The sequence below is a fragment of the Sarcophilus harrisii genome, chromosome 2 (genome assembly GCF_902635505.1).
Source record: "Sarcophilus harrisii chromosome 2, mSarHar1.11, whole genome shotgun sequence".
NCBI classification, from domain to species: domain Eukaryota; kingdom Metazoa; phylum Chordata; class Mammalia; order Dasyuromorphia; family Dasyuridae; genus Sarcophilus; species Sarcophilus harrisii.
Genome location: NC_045427.1, coordinates 203,716,879 through 203,740,256, shown reverse-complemented (window position 1 = coordinate 203,740,256; position 23,378 = coordinate 203,716,879). Strand labels below are relative to the sequence as shown.

The 23,378-nt window shown below is 36.3% G+C and overlaps 3 protein-coding genes across 4 annotated transcripts in view; 1 reads left to right on the top strand and 2 right to left on the bottom strand.

Annotated features, from left to right (window-relative positions):
- The window catches only part of C2H16orf46 (chromosome 2 C16orf46 homolog), a 65,516-nt gene extending 61,437 nt beyond the window's left edge, over window positions 1-4,079 (top strand). Inside the window, exon 5 of the mRNA XM_023494624.2 lies at window positions 1,972-4,079. Coding sequence (XP_023350392.1) covers window positions 1,972-2,006 — 35 coding nt within the window. The 3' untranslated portion in view covers window positions 2,007-4,079. The remainder of the gene's footprint in view (window positions 1-1,971) is intronic.
- Window positions 4,080-5,416: 1,337 nt separating this feature from the next.
- On the bottom strand, window positions 5,417-22,461 carry ATMIN (ATM interactor). Its single transcript, XM_003757847.4, has 5 exons — window positions 22,378-22,461; window positions 17,030-17,683; window positions 11,591-11,716; window positions 10,496-10,695; window positions 5,417-8,475 (listed from the first exon to the last, which is right to left on the bottom strand). The coding sequence occupies exons 2-5, from the start codon at window positions 17,390-17,392 to the stop codon at window positions 6,672-6,674; spliced, it is 2,493 nt and encodes an 830-aa protein (XP_003757895.1). The 5' UTR covers window positions 17,393-17,683; window positions 22,378-22,461; the 3' UTR covers window positions 5,417-6,671.
- The window catches only part of CENPN (centromere protein N), a 45,320-nt gene continuing 43,824 nt past the window's right edge, over window positions 21,883-23,378 (bottom strand). For both annotated transcript variants that reach the window (XM_003757846.3, XM_012539872.3), the window contains exon 11: window positions 21,883-23,200. In XM_003757846.3, coding sequence (XP_003757894.1) covers window positions 23,118-23,200 — 83 coding nt within the window. In that variant the 3' untranslated portion in view covers window positions 21,883-23,117. The remainder of the gene's footprint in view (window positions 23,201-23,378) is intronic.

The window sequence follows — 23,378 nt, the reverse complement described above, 5'->3', positions numbered from 1 at the left end:
GGTTTTTCCTTTCTCCTGATTCAAGTTCCTCTTAAAATTTAGGATCTTCCTTTAAGATCCCCTTATTTTCTTTTTATCCTTCAATTTACTTCTTAAAATCAATAATAACCTAGAAACATTAATCTTTTCTTGATAGTTGTATTATTTGTCTTTCTGATCTTGTTTGGAATGCTGGCAAGTTGACTTCTCATCTATGGTTTCTTTTGCAGGAATACTTCTGATTTTTCTTGTTGTTGTTGAAGATTAATATTTTAAAACTGATAATTAAACTGTTATTGTGGATATATCTAAAGGTCCTTTGCTTTTTAGAATATTCTGTTGCAATCTTCTGTTTTCTCATGGATATTGGATAATGTTAGACTATTCTTCATATTTGTTGGGCTTTCTCTTGAGTGGTTGCAATATTTGTGGATTAATTTTGAAATCCTAAAATATAACCAAGATATGTCTTGGAGTTTCAAATTTGGGGGTTTTCCTCTGCTAATAATCACTGCATTCAAATAGGTTTTTTACTGTTTTCAAAGCTTCTGGACATTTTTATTATTTCTCATAGTAAGATTCTTAGGATTTTGAATTTTTATTAATTTTTCCTGTAAGATCTGCAAACCTTCAATTATCTTCACATATTCTGGCTTTGGTCAGTCATTTTGGTTTATATATGTTAGATGGTAGGGCCTGTCAGCTTTACCCTTGAAGGAACTGAGAGAGTCTACCAGGCAGATGTGAGGAAAAAGTACACTCCAGGTGCCTTGGAAAGTCTATGCAAAAGTAGAGAGACAGCAGATAAAATGGCATGTAGGTAAAGCAGTTTGGTCAGAAGAAAGAGTACATGAAAGATCATAATGTAAAGTAAGTCTGGAGTAGAAAGCTAGGGCCAGATGATTAAAAGATTTAAATGTCAAGTTAGTACATATTTAATTGGTATTTTATACTAAAAGCAACAAGGAATCCTTGAAGGTTCTTAAATATGAGTGAAAATAGGCCATTTTCTGTTCATTAAAAACCATTGGAAATACTTCTTTTAGCTTTACTAGGCATGAAACTTTAAAATATGCACAAACTGTTTTATTGTTCCTCATCCCTTCTTTCAACCTGGAAAACCTATAATTACATAGGAAACAAGCACTTTCTTCTAATACAATTAGGTTATAATTATTATAAAGGACAAGATAACATATTCAGAAATAGTACAGATCTCATTTCTTCTCACTTGTGTGATTAGATGAAAATTAACCCAGAATTTCACTTTTGTAGTGGTAAGATTGGCTTTTGTTCAATTTTCATATCTTTCAGTCTCTATTATGGAGGAACATTAGCCCCTGTTTCAACAAAGCTTAGCTTCCTTTGCCTTTTTTTTATTTCCTTAGAAATCGAAGAGCCCCATAATACAAATTGCCTTAGGGAAAGATATTGATATGTCACTAATGAGTGTTGGTAATGTAGCATTACCTGCTTCTTTGGATCAAAACACTTTATTTCAAAGGTATTTTTACAATTTGTGACTACCATGCAAAATCTGGTGATAGTGCCTATGATTTCTTGGTTGTTGTTTTTTTTAAACCACAGGAGTTATAATGAGAATTGGAAACTCCATTTTATATGCAAACACTATTTTACAGATAAACTGAGGCCCAAAGAGGTAAAGGAACTTACTTCAGAATTGAGATTTTCAGAGAAAAAGAACAAATTAATTACAAATCTGAGGAATTTTGAAACAGCTTATAATCTTAAATTAACTCCTAATCAAGGATTTCCTTGTAAAAGAATTTGTAGTCTGAATAATTCTAATTGTACTTTGGGCAATGTTTCTCTAAGTCATTTAATGAGGTTTGTAAGTATTAAGTCTCAATTTCTCTAAGTAAGCAGACCTTTTAATGGGGGAATTGTTTTTAGTAAAAAGATGATTTAGAAGTTAAATAGATGAGGCAAGTTGATTTAGATTCATTGATCTATTAACTTTTGTTCTTTCAGTATGGCTTCCATATTTTCTGAGATCACAGCAGTAATACTAGAATCAGCAGGAAAGGAAGATGCAACTTGAAAGAGGATAAATTTCAGATTTATTTCTAGTCTACAAATTTGAGAATGAAATCACAAATCTCACTCCACCATCCAGGATGTGAAAAAGTTAGTAGCGTTCCAGTTAGCTGGCAGCTGACAGAAAAAAAAAAAAAAAGACAGAGAGAAAAAAAAAGAAAAAAAGAGAAAGAAAAAGTGATAAGATGAAGATATCAAGATTGGTCACTAGGCAGTAGTATTGTCTCCTTCACCAGCAGTCTCAGGTATTTGACCAAAGTTACTGTTGGCAGACATTGGAAAGCCTCTCAGCAATGTGCACCGTTGAGAATAAAATGGATCATTATGGAGATATTTTTATTCCAAAAAGACTTTGTACCACTGATAGGAGTACGGAAGTGCTTCACAGATGAAACCAGAAATATGATGCTATTTGCTTTAGATATACTTGTAGTTTTGTGTTACCCATCTTCAATTTGCTTTAGAACACAACAAAGCGATTTGTGATGAGGTAGGCTTTAGCAATAGGATTCTAACGATTCCTTCAGAATGTCAGGTTTATAAGCATTCGTAAATAGAATTTATAAGCACATGCCTTTACAATTAGACTAGATTGAAAGGCAACACCAAATACCCATATGACTTCAATGTCTCCATCAAAGTGATTAAATAATGGCCTTTTCCCCAGAATTTGAACATGGCTGATATATGTATGTTTATCTTCAATTCATTATCTTATAGGTATCTGCTCAAATGATTTAAAATGTGCATATAACTTAAGATTTCACAATTTGGTTATGCTGACGGATCTGAGACTGCTATTATAGAAGTCATATCAGATTTGCTTTAGTCAGCTAAAAGGGAGTCTCTCTTGCTACACAAAATAAATAAAATTGTATTGTATCATTGTATCATTATGGGTTCTAATTCATTAACTGAGTTCTTCAAGGGAAATAATTGCCCAGCAATGATCTGTCTTCTGCTTGAAAGATTTTTATGTTGATCAAAGTCTTTCAGAAGAATCTAAACAAATTATTATTAAAGCTCCTCCCCACCTGCCAACACTGCCCAGTCTTTAAAATTTAAAGTTTAAAATTCATCATTCTTCATTTGAACCAGGTATTTTTAACATTTAAAAAATTATTTTTGAAGCTTATTTTAACATCCATCATTTCTTGATTTTCTCTTCCATTGAATGCTCCCTTTTAACAAATCAACAGTCAACTAATAAAGCCATCATGTCTGACATTGTATGTAATAGTCTGCATCCCTCACCTCCTCACCTTTTTACTAGAAGATCTCTGAATTTCATTGTTTTCTACAGTTGATATTATTCATTGCACTCAGCTGCTTCATGTTTTTGTTTTGTTTACAATTTTACCATTGTAGTTTGTGTGAACTTACTTGATCCTATTTCCTTGACAATACTTGACTCCATCTGTGCATGTTTTTTCTGAATTATTCTAACAGTGCAATGATCATCTTTCATAATTTCCCAACTGATGAGCACCTAATTTATTCCAGGTCTTTGCTATCACAAAAAACGCTATGAATATTTTAGTTTGTTACATACAACCCGTCACTGACTTCCCCAAGAGAGGTGCCCAGTAATGCAATTTCTAAGTATTTGTACCATGTATTACTAAGTAAAACTAAAATCTTTTTTAACAGATATTTTCAAGTAGAAGGATTTACTGATGTTTGTCAAAATATAATTCAACTACTGAGCAACATAATGTAGTCCCAATAGTTTGTCAAAAACAAAAAATTCAAATTCTTAAATGATGAAAAAAAATTTTTTTAAAGACTTAATTTTAACATGGGCTTCTTAGAAGTGCAGTGACTACTCACAGAAATTTTAGTCTGCTATTTTTCTGACCTGGACTGGTTTGTTCCTCTTTAGGCAGTTGGCGGCTAAACCCAGGGGGTTCACCATATTTGTGTAGAACTTTGTGTGAAAACTCAATTGGCTTTGCCTACTGCAGCTCAGAATCCCAGAATTCAAACAATCCACCAGTCTCAGCCTTCCCCAGGAGCAGGGATTACAGATAAGTGGCACTATGCCAGTCAAAAAGTTCTAAAAGTATGTTGTTAAGTAACATTACTTTTTACATGAACTTCTTATATCTTATGCAGGGAAAACAGAATCGCATACAGAATGTTTGTCCTAGAATCACACAACCTTTTATTGAAAAAGGTAAAGGAAGTCATCAAACATCTTCTAACCTCCCAATCTTAGCTCCTATGCCAGAACCATACTTATTCCCACAAAAGTGGTGTATTTTTTTTTTTTTCTTAAGGTTCATCTTTGGGAATTTGCATCAACTAAAGCAATTCTAGGAATAAGCTGATTATTTTCCAACCGGTAGTTCATGAAATTAAAATTTTTTGCCTAATAAAAATTATTGATTTGTCATCTAGATCTAAAGTGAAATTTTTATCATTTAGCATTTCTCTCAGTAAAAATTGTTGGCATCTTTATTTTTGTGGTCAAACAAAAGTTTAAAGCAATATGGCTCTTAATGGGAAATGAACTTTTTGTAAAAAGTTTAGAATAAAGACAAAGTTTGAGGGAGGGTAATAACTTAAAGAACTCTCAACAATGTAGTTTTTTACTTCTCTTTAATCACTGAATATTAGGTTTTATAATGAGCTTTATTTCACTTTTGAATAATTCAGGAAATTTGAGAAATGCTTTTGAAACAAGCCTCATTTGTTATTTTCATTTGTACATGCTTTACTTTCCTACAAATATCTATTGGCTGAATTAAGAAAAAGATATCCATTATCACAGAAACAAAGTGCTTCTTCAAGCCAGGGATCACAATATACGATATTTACACAAGGCATAAACAAGCATGCACTGCTCCTTTGCCAAGAGAGTTTAAACATTAAGGCAATGACAATCCTAAGAACACATGGAATTGCTAAGTTAAGGCTTTATAAAAGTTTAAGTTTTGATATCCAGAACTTTATCCATTCCAACCAAATCAGTTCTTTCTCTTATCCATCACACTGAATTAAACTGCTTCAAATGGGAAATTATTGATCATTACTAAAACCACCTAAAATCATTATGTTATGGCCTCTGTATCAGATATCTGAAATAGCAGCATAACACTATAATTTTAATTTATATAACTGTAATTCCCTTCTCAGATTTGGTATGTTTCTTCAAACTCATCCATCTGTATAAGCATGTCCAATTGGAGGACCATTTAACGGTTTTTATTAACTTAGAAAATGTGCCTGTCAAACTAAATTATCTCTTATCTCCTCAACCTTGGCTAACATGTTATAAAACTAAAGAAAAACACCAGAAATGATCTTGAATCATCCCTCTTTTAATATCAGACATATGATGCCCTGCTTATTAAAGCCATATGCTTTTCTTCTCACATTTATATTAGGACTGTACTATTTGGTATTCTTGACATAAAGAAAAAAAAATGTTATATAAGACTAATCTACTCTAGAACGTCCAGCCCCAAGGCACAAGTATTATTCCCTCACCAGAGCATTTCATTAATGAGAGATGTTAGCCATAAATTTAGATATAGAAATTGGGGCAATTTAATAAGAAAAAGGACAACATAGGTTGTATCCTTGCCCTAAGTTAGCCAAGGAGGAGTAAGAGATAAGGGTAGGTGTTTTTGTTTTTTAGCAGGATAGGATTCCTTAACATCCAAAGGGGCCAAAAATTATTTTGTTTGCTTTGGGAAGTAGCTCTTGAGCACCATTCAGTCTATGACACTTAAAAGAGAATCTCAGTGTAAGATTTGTAAAATATCTCCAATCTGGTTCCATAAATGATTTCAGTTTTGCTCAATTTTGTTAGTTGACAATTACTTTCAAAAGAACTAACATCACTTTATCTATCATCTTTTCCTTTAAGAGCATTGTTATAGGAGAGTCCCTGTGGAAAAGCAAAGAGAGACTGAACATTTTAAAAGTATTGGACGCTTTGTTGTAGCTCAAGAGTCATTACTCTTTTATACAGTGATTATTTTAATAGGTAAAAATTGTAACAGGGTTGACGTTTTGTTTTGAAATCCTTAAAGTCAGAAAACAGATGGTGAGGCTCCCAAACAAACAAACAAAAAAATGTGGCTGTCATCACAAATCTGGCTACATCTAACACAGCCTGCTAAGACTAGGGATTAGAAAGTATCTGTCCACCTCAAATACTAGCTTCAAGAACCAACAGGAATTTTGAGCCAACATTGTTTAAAAGTTCTAAGTGCAAAAAACCCAAAATTTTGTTTCTTCTCTCCCCCCTCCCTCCTGCCCCCACAATAAAGCACTTTCTATACTTAGACCAAAATGTTTTGAAAACATAACAAAAACAGGCTAAAGTACAGAAGCAGGTAGACTTGGTTTCAGTATGTGAATTTTCGGTGTGTAAAAGGAAAAAATAACTATGATGACAATTACCGTAAATGAAATTGTAGTGAGCAACTAAAAAAATAATAATTTATAGACACTGACACTTTATAAAACACATACAAGTTTCATGTTTACAAATACAAGAAACAAATTATTTTGAGGAACTGCTAAGAACTGCGTAAGTTCAGTTACATTCACCACAGAGAGACCACTGTTGTCCTCCATTCTTTCATTTTTTCACTAAAGTTTCCAAAAGTTTTTTCTCACACTTAGAAATTTGACACAGAACACAGTTCAGCACATGTCTGTGTTTCTACAGAACTGAACTGAGATTCCATCGTATTCCAAGCCAAATCAGCCAAAAGAAAGTCATCCATTGCAGTTTGAGTTTCATTGCTGGTAAAGAATAAATTCCCAAGGCTTTCAAAACCACTATTCATTGTCTGGGTTTCTGTACTATTCAATTGGACTTTTCCCAAGCCAGGTACATTTTTATCAGCAGAGAGTCCTTCAGTTTGAGTTTCTGTGTCAGAAGAATCAGTACTCACAGAAAAGCTAGAGTGTTTCAGAATATTTGCCAGAGGCAGATGAGGACTAGTATCTAAGAAGAAGTTTAAATCAGTCTGTGTTTGAGTATCAAACATTTCTAGCCCTAGGAAGTTGGAATTGCCTTTGCAACTGTAAGACTGAGTGGTGCTGTCTGCCAGCAAGAAGTCTGTTTGGGTTTCTATATCCAGAGATTCCAAGACAGGTTCAGTGTTTATGTTGCTAAGGTCACTCTCTTCTGTTTGAGTTTGGATATTTGAAGCTGAAAAAAACTCTTCAATGTCAAAATCAATTCCTGGGTTCTGGGTTGACCCAGATGACAGCTGAGTGTCAGCTCCAGTGTTACTATCAGACAGGAGACTACGGCTATCCAAAGTCTGGCCTGGAAGACTACCAGACAGTATGTTTTCAAGATCATTTAACAAATCTATTGTTTGGGTTTGGTTATCAGTCATGTTTTGTGATGGGAGTATATTATTTTGTGTACTGAAATTCATAACAGGTGTAGATTTTACACTGTCTTGACGCAAATTCTTACAGCCCTCGTGAGGTAACAAACTGTGAGATACAGGAGCAGTGACTAAACTATTGTTTGCAATGTCTGGGGTAGAAACATTGTAAGAATGGACATTCTCAAATATATCATTACACATGACAGTCTGGTTCACTGACATTGTGGCATCTGCTGAACTCTGGATTCCACTGGTCTGAGTTTCCCTAGAGATCCCACATGGCTGGAGACAAGCATGAGTAAAGGTATCTGTCTGTGCTGCTATGGAGGAGGTTATCTTAGTACAGGGCAAAAATGTTTGAGTCTGAACACTGATGGGAAGAGAAACTTGAGAACCAAATGTTAAATCTGTTTGAGAACAAGAAGACACAGAGGAATCGGGAGGGGCCCAAGGTGAAGATGACATGAGAGTTTGTGAAGTATAAGATACATCTGTTTGTACATTGATGGAAGAAATTTTATTCTTTTGACACATATTTTCTAATTCTTGTAATGCATTAGTTGAGTTTTTGCCCAAATTCACTTGTACACCTGTACTAATAGGTTCAACAGCAACGGGATTAACTATTTTTGAAAGTGGTAAGCCTTCCTTAAGGGAGAAACCCTCTGAATCCAATCCTAGTATCAAAGTTCCTATTGACAAAGGAAGTAGATGAACAGTGTTTGTGACAGACCCTTGATTATCAACACCAACCACCATGGGCTGGACCGAAGAGTCTGCTGCAGGCACAAAAATAGGCAAATGTGAAAACTGCATAACAGGAAGCTTAACCAAAGCCACTTTGGGCTTCGGCAAAAGCAACTTTGGAGTGTATCTTGGAGGTGTAAGGGTTTGCTTTCTGGCATTAGAGCTACAAGAATCTTCAAAAGAAGCCACCAACTTTATCTCTGAAGTTTCCAGGTCTTGAGTATCTGTTCTAGTCGTTGGTTTGTTGATTAGCGATTCAAGTGCCTTATCAGACAATTGCTGATTATGCAGAGAGTTTTCCATTTTCCTTTTCTTACCAGGTGGGTCCCTAAAAACAGTAATAGAATTTAAAAAATAATTAATCTAAAACTCAAACCACTAATTCATTCTCATCCACAATAGAGGATAACTACTTTTGCCTAGGTCAAATACCAAAGAAAGGCTATCTATATTCCCTGCCTCCACTTTCTTCCCTCTCAATTCACTTCTTAACCCTTTGCAATCTGTCTTCTGCCCCTACTACTCCAACTATATTCTCCAAAGACACCCATGATTTCTTTATTATCAACTGCTGACCTTTTTTTCTCAGCCTTCATCTTTCCAACATCTTTATACCATCTGACACTGCTGACTCCCTGCTATATTATCTTCCATGAGTTTTCATGAAACTCTTTTGTTTTTTTCTTAACTATCTCCTTGCCTGACAATTCTTCTTGGTCTTCTTTTCAGATGCATCATCTATATTCTACTCTATTTGTATCAGTATATTTCAGGGCTCTGGTTTGGTCTTCTATTTTAACACTTTCTAGGGATCTTATCAATTCCCATGGGTTCAGTGATCACCTCTATAAAAATGACTTAACTTTATCTATATATTCATCTCTTTGCTGAACTCTTTATAATTAACTGCTTGACATTTCCACCAATACATCACATAGACATCTCAAACTCTACAAATGCAAAGTAGAATGTATAATCTTTCCCCTAAATCCAGCTCTCTTCATAACTTCCCTCTTTTTACAGGGAAGGGAAGAAGGGGTAGGAAGAGAAATCAGCACTTTTTTAGTCATCCACCTAGAATTTTTCAACTATCTAGGAATCACTGTCGGCTGTTCTTTCTTATTAATCCTCAAATTTATCAAAAATATACTCTGTCCACATCTATTCTAGTTCAGGCCCTCTTACCTTACTTTAATAACTACTGTAGTAGCTTTTTAATTGGTCTCCCTACATAAAGTCTCTCCTATCTCCAATTTATCCTTTATGTGGCTGCCAAAATTGATAGTCCTAAAATACAGGTCTATGTCACTCCCTTGCTCAAGAAACTTCAACGACTCATATTGCCCTTAGAATAAAGTACGAATTCCTTTATTTAGCTTTAAAAGCTTCAACCTCTCTAAATGGATTACACTTTACTTTTCCTCATTTATTCTACCCTCTAGACAAATATACTGACTTACTGATCTCCATTTGTGACATTCCATGTCCTACCTCCCTGCCTTTGTCCAGGCTTTCTGTGCTGGCTTTTCTCACTTATCTCTTGGAATCTGCAGGTTCTTTTTAAGGCTCAGCTCAATTACTAGCAATTTCTACAGTCCTTTCCTTGCTTCTCCCCAATCAATTTGAATTTATTCTGTTTATAGTTTCTGTATTTACTTAGCTGTGCACATGTTCTATCCTCCCCAAGATATCAAAGCTCTTTGTATTCTAGGACTGTCTGTCAAATCTTTGTATTCCCAAAGCTTGGCCAGACAGCAAGTCCTTAACAGATAACTGTTGACTGAATGACTGGATGAATCCCTTCTGGTAGATCTCCTAAAAGGCTAGTCTTGCTGAGGTTTGCAAAAGAAAGAAAAAATATAATACAGAGAGAGGAAGCAGGCTCTGTTAAGACACAATGACAGTGAAAACTGATTTTGTGTGAACTCTTTCACCATCTTCAATACATGTACAGCAATCTATTCACTTAGCCATGTTGCCTCTCAGTGAGACTCTAATTTTAAAACTACCATGTAATAGAATACTTTTCATTTCTAAATTATATACTATTGTAATATATAAATGTTAACTTTCCAACCAAGTAGAAATCACAGCAAATATCAAAACAACTTAGCAATTCATACTGTAATATTTATATAAGTCCTGGAAACAGAATGGTAGGGAAAAAAAAAATCAAAGAATTGTAAGAGCTATGGAACATTTAAAAGGCCTTACTTTGAAAAGCTCCTCTCTACCTAGTAATAAATTGTTTCTTTTCCAATCACCTCCCCAAGAATAATAAGTTTTCTAGAATAAAGGGCCAGATGACTTGCCTTGCCTCCCAGTTCTATCAGACTTCATTCTCATACCTGTGCTCTGCAGGGATTTCATGGCCAGTTCGATAAATGTGTGACTGCAATGCTGTTCTGCTGGCATATGGGCAACCACATGTGCACTGGAAAATCTTGCCACAATCTTCTGCATGTCGTTTTAAGTCCCATTCAGTACCATAGGAGTTGCTACATTTATCACATTTATGCTTCTTTTCAGCATGCATTTTCATAAAGTGCTAAAAGGCAAGAATAAAAATTTTCAATCACTCGTCAAAATTTTAAAGTAAACAGTTAACTTAAAGATATAAAGTATCACTTTAAATGGGGAAAAACAATGGTAGTCAAACAGGGGCAGGATTTAGGAAGGCACATAAATGTCAATTCCCCTCATGCCTCTTTCCACCATATCACTTTATTTAAATAGGGTATCTCAAAAGTTTTAGTGCAGTGTAAAGTTTTAATAGCTTAAAACTGTGCTAAGACGTTTGAGAAAGCCTGTAAATTTGTGGAGGACAGGGCAAGGCAAAGGGAGAAGGAAAAAAATTATTGATACTTTAGTATTTCTAGGATCAAGTCTGTCCTGTTAAGAGTTTAAATATAATCCTTCATCTTCTCTGATCATTCACTATCCTCCTTTGCCCCCTCCCCATTCTCCAATATACCCTACCCCTTTACTCCTTAGATAGCTAGTTTGGGTACTTTTTAAATGGGGTAAACATTCCCATCCTCTAAGAGACACATCTCTTCTGAGATCATCCCCAATGACTGGGGATATACCCTGCTCACATTATATACTTTATGAGATATGGACAGATCCTAATCACACATTTATCTCACCCCTTGCCATCCTGGATTATTTTCATCCCTCAAAACCCATTATGAATCTTCCCATCCCATTTTTATACCAATATTTCTTTATTTTAGTCCCCATACTTGAAAACACTTCCCAAAACATCCTTTTCTATCTAATACCTGCATCTTCTCCATTGGGACGCTGCCTGTTGCATTCTAATAAACTTTCTCCTACAAATTATCTTAGTTTATTGCTAGTTTCTGATAATAAGAAACACATTATATTCATATCATTTATAAAGTTTCTTTGCAGGAAAGTAGTTAAAAAAATTATAATACCTGTTTTACAAGAGAAAATTGTGAAAATGGCCTGTCAGGACCTCTAGGACATCCTTTAATAGGGCAACAATAGAATTTGGGTGTCGTTTTCAAGTCCTTTCTTACTGTTGGATTTATTATTCCATCCTGTAAAAGATGCAATTTTGTGTATAAATTATGTTGTCAAAAGTCATATAAAATTGTATATTTTAATTCTAACCCTTCCAATTCCCTTTAGTATTCTATAGTCTGTACTGGTACCATTCCTAGATATTCCTTTCTTCTCAAAGCAATTAGCAATATGTTCAGTTTTATGCAGATAGCCAGTATTCCCAAATAAATATTATCTTATGAGGAAAAGACCTTTTTCTCTATTTCTTGAAACCTCTTGCACCTAGAACATTTCCTTCCACAAGTTCTCTCATAATATCAGACATAGCAATTTAAAAGCTTGCAGAGTGCTTTCCATACGTTATCTATATTGATCTCTAAAATAACTATTAGTTACATACTACAGGTATTATTTTACCTACTTACAAAAGAAGAAACGAAGGCTATAAGAGTTGTATCAGAGGTGGTATCCAAACCCAGGTCTTTCCTAAATATAGGCCCAATACTCTTGCCACATATGCTGTCATATAACACTACTGCTATTGTTAGTTTATCTTCCAAAATCTATCCGTTAATGTGGCTAATTTGGTCAAATCCAAACAGATTCATCTCAGATAAATAATGCCTTTGAGAAAATGTCATATCACTGAATCACTCTGGAAGGGAAATCTAGCTGAAAAAAATACAACCCATTTGTTACAAGAGTTTTATTTTACATTAACCACTAGTACCTGAGGGTTTCAGTTACTATCTACTCACCTTCATTATAATACCTCACCTACACAATCTCATGTACTTTTTTATATTTATTTTTGATGATTCTTTTATCATACTAATCCATTTAGTCTTAATATGTGTGTGTGTACTGTTAATATAGATACAAGAATGGAATGGCGAATATGTTAATATGAGGTAAATAAAGGATGATGAGATTGTAAAAAAACCAGACCCATAGTCTTGTTTAAATGTTTAGTTTGACCCAGACCCATAAGATACCAGCTTCGTCACAGGGCCATTATTAAAGCTTACTCAGATCAAGTCTGCTTCCCCATTGTTATTTCTTGGTCTTAACTTTCAAAGGGTAGTTAGTTGTATAGCTCCTTCTAAGATAGATCGTTAAACTATCTTTCTGTCCTTCTCAATCCAATTTCCTCTGGAAAAATCAGGAAGCAACTAGGTGGTACTGTGAATAGAGGGATAAGCCTTTAGTCAGAAAGACCCAAGAGGCCCCAGATACTTATGGGCTAGATGGCCCTGGGAAAGTGACTTAACCCTGTTTGCCTCAGTTTCCTCATCTGTAAAACGAGCTGGAGTAGGAAATGGCAAATCCTCCAGTATCTTTACCAAGAAAACCCCAGATGGGATCAGGAAGTCAGACACAACCAACAAACAACAAAGATCGATCTTCTTTCTTTGACTCTGACTGCTTCATGGTAAGTCCAAGCTTTAGGTGAGAACCAGCTATTATAGGAGATGTGTTTGGTACTAAAGAAATTATGAAAATAGAATTTAGTGTGTGCAAAATGTACATGCACCTCATAGATCCTATGTATGAATAAAAGTCTTATTTGTAAGACTTTCTATGCTATGACTGTTGTACAACAAATTATACAAAAGAAGAACTCGTGTTTCTGATGTATTTTTAATGAATGGGAATGTATATGTCATAAAATTAGCATTTGGGAATTAAAATCCCAAGGAAAAAAAATATGTTGGAGAAATGCACATGAGCTGTGGACTAAACAGAAAGAGTTCTGGAATTAGAAACAAAAGACTTAGTCTGGCTCTGTCATAATTTTTAGTGTGTCTTTGGGGAGGTTATTTTTGCTCTCTGAGTTTTTTCTATAAAATGATACTGAACTAGATTATTTGATACAGTGGGGAAAAGCTGAATTTGAAGTCAGAGCACCTGATTTGAATCCTGGCTCAATTTTCTAATCTCAGGCAAGGCACATCTCAAGCATGAAGAACTTATTTATAAAATGAGATGTTGGACTAGACTTCTGAGGGCTCTTTCACTTCAAAATTTATGATCTCTAAAGTCTTTCTTTTGCAATTTTAATATTCTATTAGTACAAAAGAAAAAGGAAGAAGGCCAAATGTGAAAAGTGGACAAGACTGAATGTAAAAGCGGCAATATGGCCATAGGGAAATCATGTTTCAGCATTCCTTTCTGGAAGCTTTTAAGAAAGAATAGTTCATTCTTTTAAATTATACTATAAATTTAAAACAAATGCAAGTCTTAGCTCCATGTATATCCTCTCAAAATGACTTAAAAGCGTACTTTCTTGTTTTTCTGCCAAACCATTTCTAAAAATTCTGGATTCAACTTAAGCACCTATATGCCACATTTTAAACAATAAAGGAAAAATTTACAGATTCTTAAAGTACTTACTATCCTCCTTCCCTCTTGCCAAACATAATGAACTAAAGAATACTTGAACAGTGAAGCAATAGGTATTTTTTGCCTAATTTTCACCGAATTATTAGCTTCCAATCTCCATAGAAGCCCTCTAAAGTTAAAGCTGAGCTTGGACAGATTTCCAGTTTTCCTTATAGGGCATGAAACAGACTTAAAAACAAAACAAAACACACACACACACACACACACACACACACACACACACACCCCAGACCAAAAACACTGAACAGAGACCCAACTCCTACAGACTTGGGAGAGGGTAGGTGAAGAAAAGTATTAATAACTCACATTTTTTTAAAGTGGGGGAGGAATATTTATGAGGAAATAGCACAAAATAAGCACAATTTGACTAGGCAATGACTAACTGAATGAGTAATATGTAAATATAAAATAATTTATAACCAACCCTCCCCCCCCTTGTAAAAAGACATTATTGCTGAATATTAAAAAAAAAACAAAAAAAAAAACTTCCCCAGTTCAGGTCTACTAGAGTGATAAGCATATATTGAATAGATAAATACTTCTTGAATGATCAAAAGGAATTTCCTTTACCTAAACCTGCCTAGGAAGCAGAATGAGTAGATGGTTCCAGTTTTCCACTGAAGAACGCTCATCTAACTAAGAAAAGAGGGTTGCATAAATTTCATGGCTTCCTCCAGACAAAATGGACTTGAAAAGCCAGATTTGAAAAGATATCCTCTTTAAATGCAGCTTTCCCTAAGACCTATATAACTCCATGATAGATTACAAGACCTGAGTTGAAATGATACTCCCAAAAATTACATTTTTCCCAAAGTAGCCTTTTTGCTCTCAGATTCATTAAATTTACCTTTCTGCTAATGACAGGTCTCGTAAATTTCCTTTATTTCAAGTTCATTTTTTAAAAAAAAATTTGGAAAATGGGCAAATATATCTTTAATTTTGAACTAACTGAAAAATAGTTCCTATAACTGGTCAGTTCAGGTTTTTAGAGAGAATCATCAATCTCTATAAGTGACACAGTCTAGCTTAATGGGAAGAACATAGCACTTAAAAATTAGAAAACTTAGAGTCAAGAGTAAGGGAGTAAATGTATGTCTTATGATCTTAGTAAAGTCACTTCACTTCTGTCACTATTTCTGTAATTCCACAGACAGGGGCTAAGTAGCAAGCTATTTAAAAAGTACTTCCAAGGAATAATATGCTAACTAATAAACAGGAGGATGAGCATCTAGGGTCTAACACTTCTCCATCATCACCAACATATGCAGCCGCCTTACTCACAATGGAATTGGGAATTGGAACAGTAATCCCCAAACTATGCTGCTGTGCTCATTTGCCCCTGCCCCTCCCTTCCCTCTCCTATTTTTACCTCTATTTTCTTTCTGTATACAATATTTTTTCCTTTCTGTATACAATATTCCCCATAACAAACTCTTGGAAGCCAGGGACTCTTCTAATTTATTTGTTTTTGCCTCCCCAGCACTGTGCCAAATAGAGAAGTCAGCATTTAATATGTTTTCACTCATTCACATTGCCTCACACCTAAGAGTCTTAAGGAATATTTGTTGCAACCCCTTGAAAATTGCAGCACAAAGGTAGGCTAGTGTAATCATGAAATCAAAAGACCAGAATCCTTTGCTATTTGAAACAAAATCATTTGAGATAATGAAGTCAGTTAAAGAAAAAAGGATAGAGTAGACTACTGCAGATTCTAAATTATATGCTCTGACACTCCAGTTTCTCACTCTAAAAACACTATGGTTTCTCAACTTTAGACCAACACTCATAATTTTCTTAACTTGGTAAAATGCTTCTCTCACCATTAGGATTCTGAAGCCACTTAGCCAACCCTCCAACCCTTCCAGTCTCCTCATACCTTGCCTCTCCTGCCCTCAAGCCCATATCCTCTGCATTACAGCGACAATAGCATCAGCTATTCACAGCACAAGATAGTCCGCTTCGCCCGGGCATTTTCCATAACTCTCTTCTATGCCTCTTCCCTCATCTCTGCCTCCTGGTTTCCCCGAAAACCCAGCTAAAATATCACCTTCTATAGGAAGTTCTTTTTGATCCCTCTTAATAACCTCTACTGATTATCTTCAGTTTATCTTCCACGAATCTAGTCTGTATCTAGTTGTTTTCATGGTGTCTCCCTCATTAAACTGAGCTCCTAATACGCAGGCACAGTCTTGTGCCTCAGTTTCCCGGTTTCCTGTGCCTTGCTCAGAACAGTTATTAATAAATCCTTCCTGACTGACCACGGTCCTCAAACAACCATGGTCAATCATGGTTATCACTCTCTTGGTAACCAGTCTCTCCCCCCAGCTCCCAAAACAAAAAGCGAGCTTGCTTTGTGTGTTCAAGCCTGACTCTGCTTTCGGCCAACCACAACAATCCAATAATAGCTTTCTTCCAATGGACTTCTCTGCAGACCCCCCTCTCTCCCAACACCCAGGTGCAGGGAAAGGGAGACAGCCGGGGCAGAGAAGGAGCGTCAGGCGCGGAGGGGCGCACCCCAATGAAAGACCGCCTACTGCATAAAGCTCGTTCGGATCCCGCCGCGCTAACAGCCTCCCCTAACTCTCAGAGGGCACTGGGTTACACCTCGCCGGGGCAGCTATTTGGTGCAGAGCTGCGCCGCAACCATCGCTCTGGAAGGGTCCAGGCCTCACCTGTGGCTATTGACTTTCCCGGGTGCACTCTGAGGCTGGAAGAAGAGGGGAGGGAGGGGCACTGGGGCCAGGGCAGGGTTCGGGCTTTGGGCAAACCTGAGATGAGGGTACTGTACACAGTTGGGGCTTAACTTGAGGGAGCTGGAGACGAGCCGCGTCGGCTCTGGCTGCTTGCGGCACCGACCCTCCCTTTCCCCAAGGTAGGACGTGAGTGGTCTCCTTGGATGGGGACAGGCCCGCTGGGGGCGTGGGCGGGGGCGAGTGGGCCCTCACCTGCAGGCGATGGCTCTTCACCAGGTGCATGTTGAGCGCGGGCCCGTTGGGCAGGATCTTGCCGCAGCCGCGCACGGTGCACAGAATGTTGGTGCGCACGGCCCGGGACAGCTCCGACACGGACGGCCGGATCAGTTCGCCCGCAAGAACCGGGTTCGGGGTCGCGATTGAAGACTGTCGTTTTCCCCCCGCCATCCTAGCTCGGCTTCCTCGCAACCCAGCGCCGAGTCCCCACCGGCTGGAAGTCGCGTAGGTAGCAGCATCTTCTCTACTGTTTCGGGTCGCGGCCGGGTCCGGAACCGGAGCTAGTAGCGGGGCTGGGGCCAAAACCGCGGACGGTGCCGCTGCGTCCGCGGCCGCCATGTTTACCTCCGCGGCAAGCCAGCTCTCCTGGAGCCGCCTCGCTCCCCGGTTACTTCCGAGAAGGGCAGGGGGCCGCTGCCTCAGCCAACCCACAAGAGCTTCTACAACACGTCACCACTCTACGTTCCCGCCCCCACCAGTCCTTTGGGGAGGGCGGAACGGAAGGCGGAGTCTGTGCTCACGAGGAGGCAGGACTCCATGCCAGCTGTTCTCTCAATTCTTCAGTCTTCTTCGCAATTCCAAGCACCCCTTAGGAAGGATCTCTTCTCCTTCCGAGGTCATCACCTTTTCCTAAAGGAGGAATGTTATCTTTGTATCATTTGCTGCAAGGAGGCAGCTAAGATAATTGTCTTTATATATATAATCTCCATTTTATATAAATTTTATTTGAATAGTCTGCCATGGAGCAGGGGTCAGGAAAACTCGAGTTGCATTCTGTCTAGCTCCAATAGTTACATGTAACTGAACAAGTTCACTAAGCCTTAATTCCCGATTTTGTAAAATGGGAAAACCAAGGTTAGAAATAGAAGTACAACGTCCATATACACAGAAATGTTTTTAGTACCATTCTAGTACCAATTAGGAGGGACCAATGATGTAATGACTGAAAAAAAAAATGCTATGTAGAAGAATGCAATGGAATATTACTCCGCATTAAGAAAGGGATGTGAAAAACTTAGAAAAATTTTGGAAGGATTTCTATTAACTGATGAAGTGAGCAGGACCAGGTGAACAATACAAAAATACCACGATATTGTAGAGGAAAACGTCATTGAAAGACTTCCTGATCAATGCAGTGACTAATGCAGTTTTTAGAGGACTAATGGCCAAACATATCTACTGTCTTTCAATAGAAAAGTGGCAGATTTTAAATACAGAATGAGGCAGATATTTTCAGATACAGCCAATGTTGATTTATTTTGCTTAACTAAATTTATTCCTTACAAGGGAAGCTTTGGGGGTGAAGGAGGAAGCAGTGATAGAAAAAAAAGTAAAAAAAACTTTAAAAATAATATATGTTCAATCTATCTGAGGCTTGTAAATACTGTAAATCTTAGGTCATACATTTAAAAGGTACCTTAGTGACCATTTAGTCCAACACCTTCAGGTTCAGAAACTGAGGCTCAGAGAAGTTAAGCCATTTGTACCCAAGGTCATGAAAATAGGAAGTAGCAGAGACATCGTGATTATGCATTCATAAAATGTACCACTAAGATATATATCTGATGACATTCTCATCCTTTTTTATTAATGAAACCACAAAAACCCACTGGAAAAGCTCATGAAGTAATTTTCTATTTTCTATGCCTTCTTCAATCTCTGCATTGTCCTCCCACAATTCTCTATATTTTAGTAAAAAAGCAACATTTAGGAATTCTCCTTACAAACATCTTTGCATTTGGAGACATAAAACAAGAGCCTAACATCTATCAAAATATAATTCTACTCCTCTATAACTTGACAATTTTTTTTTTAATCGTCAAAACTGGAAGGCAGAATGGCACAACAGACAAAGGGCATGCCTTGGTGTCAGGGAAATTTAGAATCACAGGTTAAGGATTGAAAGAAACCTTAGCAGTCAATCTAGTCCAAATAATTTATCCCAAGTCATACAAGTAGTAAGCATGAGAAATAAGATTTGGACTTGATTCCTTTTGACTCCAGAGCCAGTGCTTTTCCAAATGAATCACTAAGTTCTACTTATATCTGCTATGTGATCATGGTACGTTACTCTACGCCCTTCAGTGTTTCCAGGGAGCAAAGGCTATAAGACAAATTATATGTGTGGAGAAAGCTCCTACACTAATAAAATCAAGTATATAGACTAAAACCCAAAACAATCTAAGTAGAGACTATATACTCTTCCCTATTTACAAACATGCCCAAATGTCTTCTCATTTCTATCACTTCATCTACTCCCAACTCAAACTACCTTTCCTTCTCCCCGCATTCATTCCCAGACTCCTAGAAAAAGCTGCCTATATCTCTTTTTCTTACTTCACAGTCACTTTTCAAGGTCTGACTTCTAATCCCATCATTCAGCTAAAACTGCATTCTCCAAAGCTACCCATGGTGTATTGATTGCCAAATTCTTTACCTTTTTCTCAGTTCTTCTCTGCATTGGCCACTATATCATACTAGACACTCACTCTCCCACTGAGTACTCCTAGTTAGCCTCTAGCCTGGTTACTTCTTAATCCACATCCTAATGCTTACAAGCTTACAAGTTCCAGGACTCTGTCCTAAGTCTTCTCTATGCTAGCTTCCTTGATCATCTCAATAGCTTCCAAGAGTGCAACCATGTTTATGCAGTAAACTTCCAATGCACATTCTCTCTCTACATTATCAACGACTAGCATTTTGAACTGGATGTCCATAGTCACCTCAAACTGTATATTTCCACAATAAAAATTTATTCCCAAAAAAATCCTTTTTCCCCCCTAAGTCTTCAGTATCCATCACTCAGGTCTGAAACTCAAGAGCTATCCTCAACATTTGCTTTCTGTTGCAAATTCTTGTCAAGTCTATCTCCATCCTCTTCTCTCCACCCACACAGCAGGTTATCAACTTTTTCCTAATTACCATAGTATTTTAATTGGTCTCTCAACTCTTTCTCTCTGATCCATTCTCCAAAAAACTACCAAATTGGTATTCTTAAAGCTCAAGTGAACAGTTGCTCCTCTTGTTTCTAAGATAATACAAAAATCCTTCTTTGGCAGTTAAAGCCTACTACAATCTGACTTCTTCCTTTTCAGTTTTAATTACACATTACTATCCTTCACAACTCTATATTTTTGTTAAATTGGCTTACTTGGGGTTTACTACATATATTTTATATTTCCACATTTGAATGCACTTAACTCTCACATCTACCTTTCAGGATTTCTAAGTTCTTTCAAAATTCAAATAATTTCTCTTCCAAGTCTTTTCTATATTTTAATTTTCTATGAACCTGCCCTATTCCACCATTGCAATTTAAGTTATTTTGAAACCATGGACTATTTAGTTTTTGTCTCTATAGCTCTATATCCCTAGGAGAATTCCAGGAAACACAGTGGCACTTAATAAATGCTTATTGAACTGAACTGATTTAAACATTTACTGAATTCTATTTTGTGTTAGATACAATGTTAACTATTGGGGAGAGAAAGACAAAATTAAAGAGTCTTACTCTTAAGGAACTTAAAATTATAGTGATGAATATATATACACATATAAACACATTTGAGAGTGTTAAAAATGAAGGGGCTTGCTATAGTCCCCTACACAGGCCAAGCCTTAAATAAAACTACAGATTGTAAAAAGTGGAGGTAAGGATGGGGTGCATTTCAGATATACAAGGACACACAATCTGTGTAAAGATATGGAGGTAAAGGGTAGAATGTTGAGAACAGCACAAAGGTCAATTTCAGTGAAATATAGTAAGAAGCTTAGAGACATAGGAAGTCAAGTTGGCCTTTATTATGCCAAATAAAATCTATTTCATCTGAGTAAAGAGGGAAGCTGTTCTGAGCTGGAGAATATAGTCATTTATTTTTATAAGATTATTTCAGCAGCAGTATGGAGGACAGATTGGGGCCGAGACTCTAGTGGGATTAATCAGAAGACAGTTCCAATAGTTCAAGCAATATATGACGAGGACCTAAACTCAAGTGGAATTCATGTTAGCATAGGAAAAGATACGCAAACGATATTATGGGGGGCAGCTAGGTGGCACAGTGGATAGAGTGCCAGCCCTGAAGTCAGGAGGATCTGAGCTCAAATCTTATCTCAGACACTTAACACTTCATAATGACCCTGGGCAAGTCACTTAATCCCAATTGCCTCAAAAAAAAATTAAAATTATTAAGATTTGACAACTGGCTGGATAGTGATAGAAGAAGAAGGGAAAGAAGTATGCATTTTTAGAGTACCTACTCTAGACCAAGCACTATGCTAAGAAATTTTTAAAAAATATTTCATGCTGAGTGAAATGAGTACTACCAAAGAACACTATACACAACAACAGGAAGATTATATAATGATCAGCTCTGATAGAATTGGCTCTCCTCAGCAATATATTGATTCAAGACACTTCCAACAGACTTAGAATGGAAAATGCCATCTGCATCCAGAGAGAGAACTACTGAGACTGAATGCAGATCAAAGCATACTATTTTTTTGGTTTGCTTTCTCCTCATGTCTTCTCCCTTTTGATTTTTCGTTCAAAATAAATGTACATGCATAACATGTATCAGATTATTTATTGTTTTGGGGAGACGGGAAGAAAATATCTGGAACTCAAAATTTTAAAAAAATGTTGAAAACTATGTTTTCAACTATGTTACAATTTCACAATTGTAAAATAAAATACTACTGGATTTATTTTTAATTTATCTCATATAATTCATACAACAATGCAAAAAGGGAAGAATTAAGGATAATTAGAAAGTTTTGAATGTGGATAACTAGAAACAGGATGGTGGTACCATGAAGGACAGGCTTGGAGGTGGTATCAAAAGAAAATTAATTTTATTTTAGATGAGTTTCATATCAGTGATGCATAAGGAATATGTTCAATAATGTGAAACTTAATAGAAACTAATGCTTCATCAACAAACTATTTGCATAGAGATCAATATTTAAATATGAGAGCTAATGAGACAATCAAAATGGAGGATATATAAAGAGAAAAAAGACCAATCACAGGGCTTTTAATTATGGATGACATAATTAAGGAGACTGAGGAACAGTCTGCAGAAAGGAGAACCAGCAGAACAGTTTCATGAAAACCAAGGAAATGATATACAGGAGGACCTGATTAACAGTCAAATTCTACAGGGAGCAAGGAAGGAGGTCTTAAGAGACTGAGAAAATGCCATCAAGTTCAACAATTAAGACATCATTAGTAACCTTTGAAAAATGTATTATCCAAATTATAATTTATGCAAGACATGTTGCTGTCTATTTTACTGACAGTACTTCCTTCAGTAAACATTTATTACCTGTTTATGTTTGTTGGCTTATGGATTAAAACAATCTTTTCCACAAAGTTATGTTTTTCAGTCCTATGAACCAGAGAAGTTTAATTAATATCACTGATTTTTTTTAGTTTTTTCATTTTTTTATTTATTGTGTTTCTATTTATTTATTTATATGTACTTTGAATGAACTGTAAATAAAATAAAACATAAAATAAACATAAATATGTTCCAATTAAACCATTCACAGTTTATGCATGTTTCTGTGTATTTCTGAATCTAATTCACACAAAAAGGAATCTGATGATATGAGTGTATAATGGATTCAGTGGAACAATTTCCTATTCTCTTTATAAAATTTATGCACTACTTGTTTGTGTTTTGGTGATTTTGATCTTTAAAGCCAAGGCTAAAGAATATCAAGGCATAAACCCATGGGTTGGACAGAAATGAAAACACTATGGTAGTCGCTGCTTATGAAGACACTGAAGTGCTTTCTGCACAGCCCTCTTCATTTTAAGATACTTGTGGTCCTGCTGCAGTATCAATGCTGGAGCCAATCCTATTTGTATCTGCTCTCATGCTGGGAGAACAATTTGGCTTTCAGAGAGAGAGGGAGGAATCAGGTTCACTAAGAGTGCAAGTATTTTCTCAACAGACTATTACTGAAATATTAGTACATAGAAAGGAGAGATACATGTAACAAGAGAACTGAAATGTTTTAGAATATAAGACAAGGGACTCAAGTTTCCTCAAAATAAAACTTATTTCTCTCTAATTGTAAAATAATTCATTGCTTTGTGGGGTATACAAGTAAGTAGTGATGAAAGTGGTGCATCTGCAATACCTGAAATAAAGAAAAGAAAGTTAAGGTGACTGTGGGTCCAAAGTTTCATTAAGCCTTAAAAAGCAAAGATCTAAGGTTAAGTCAAAGAACCCTTCATTTACATTACAAATTCCTAACAGCTGCAACAGAATATAAAAAATAGGATATGATAGTGTTATCATACAAGAGTGATGAGAAA

What these genes read in the sequence shown, in the direction of transcription:
- ATMIN (XM_003757847.4), bottom strand. Translation starts at nt 17,392, where the DNA reads ATGGCGGCCGCGGACGCAGCGGCACCGTCCGCGGTTTTGGCCCCAGCC. An exon ending in TGAAGAGCCATCGCCTGCAG is followed by an intron (nt 11,717 to 17,029) that starts GTGAGGGCCCAC and finishes CATCTTTTACAG; the next exon opens with GATGGAATAATAAATCCAAC. An exon ending in GAAATCCCTGCAGAGCACAG is followed by an intron (nt 8,476 to 10,495) that starts GTATGAGAATGA and finishes TACTGTTTTTAG; the next exon opens with GGACCCACCTGGTAAGAAAA.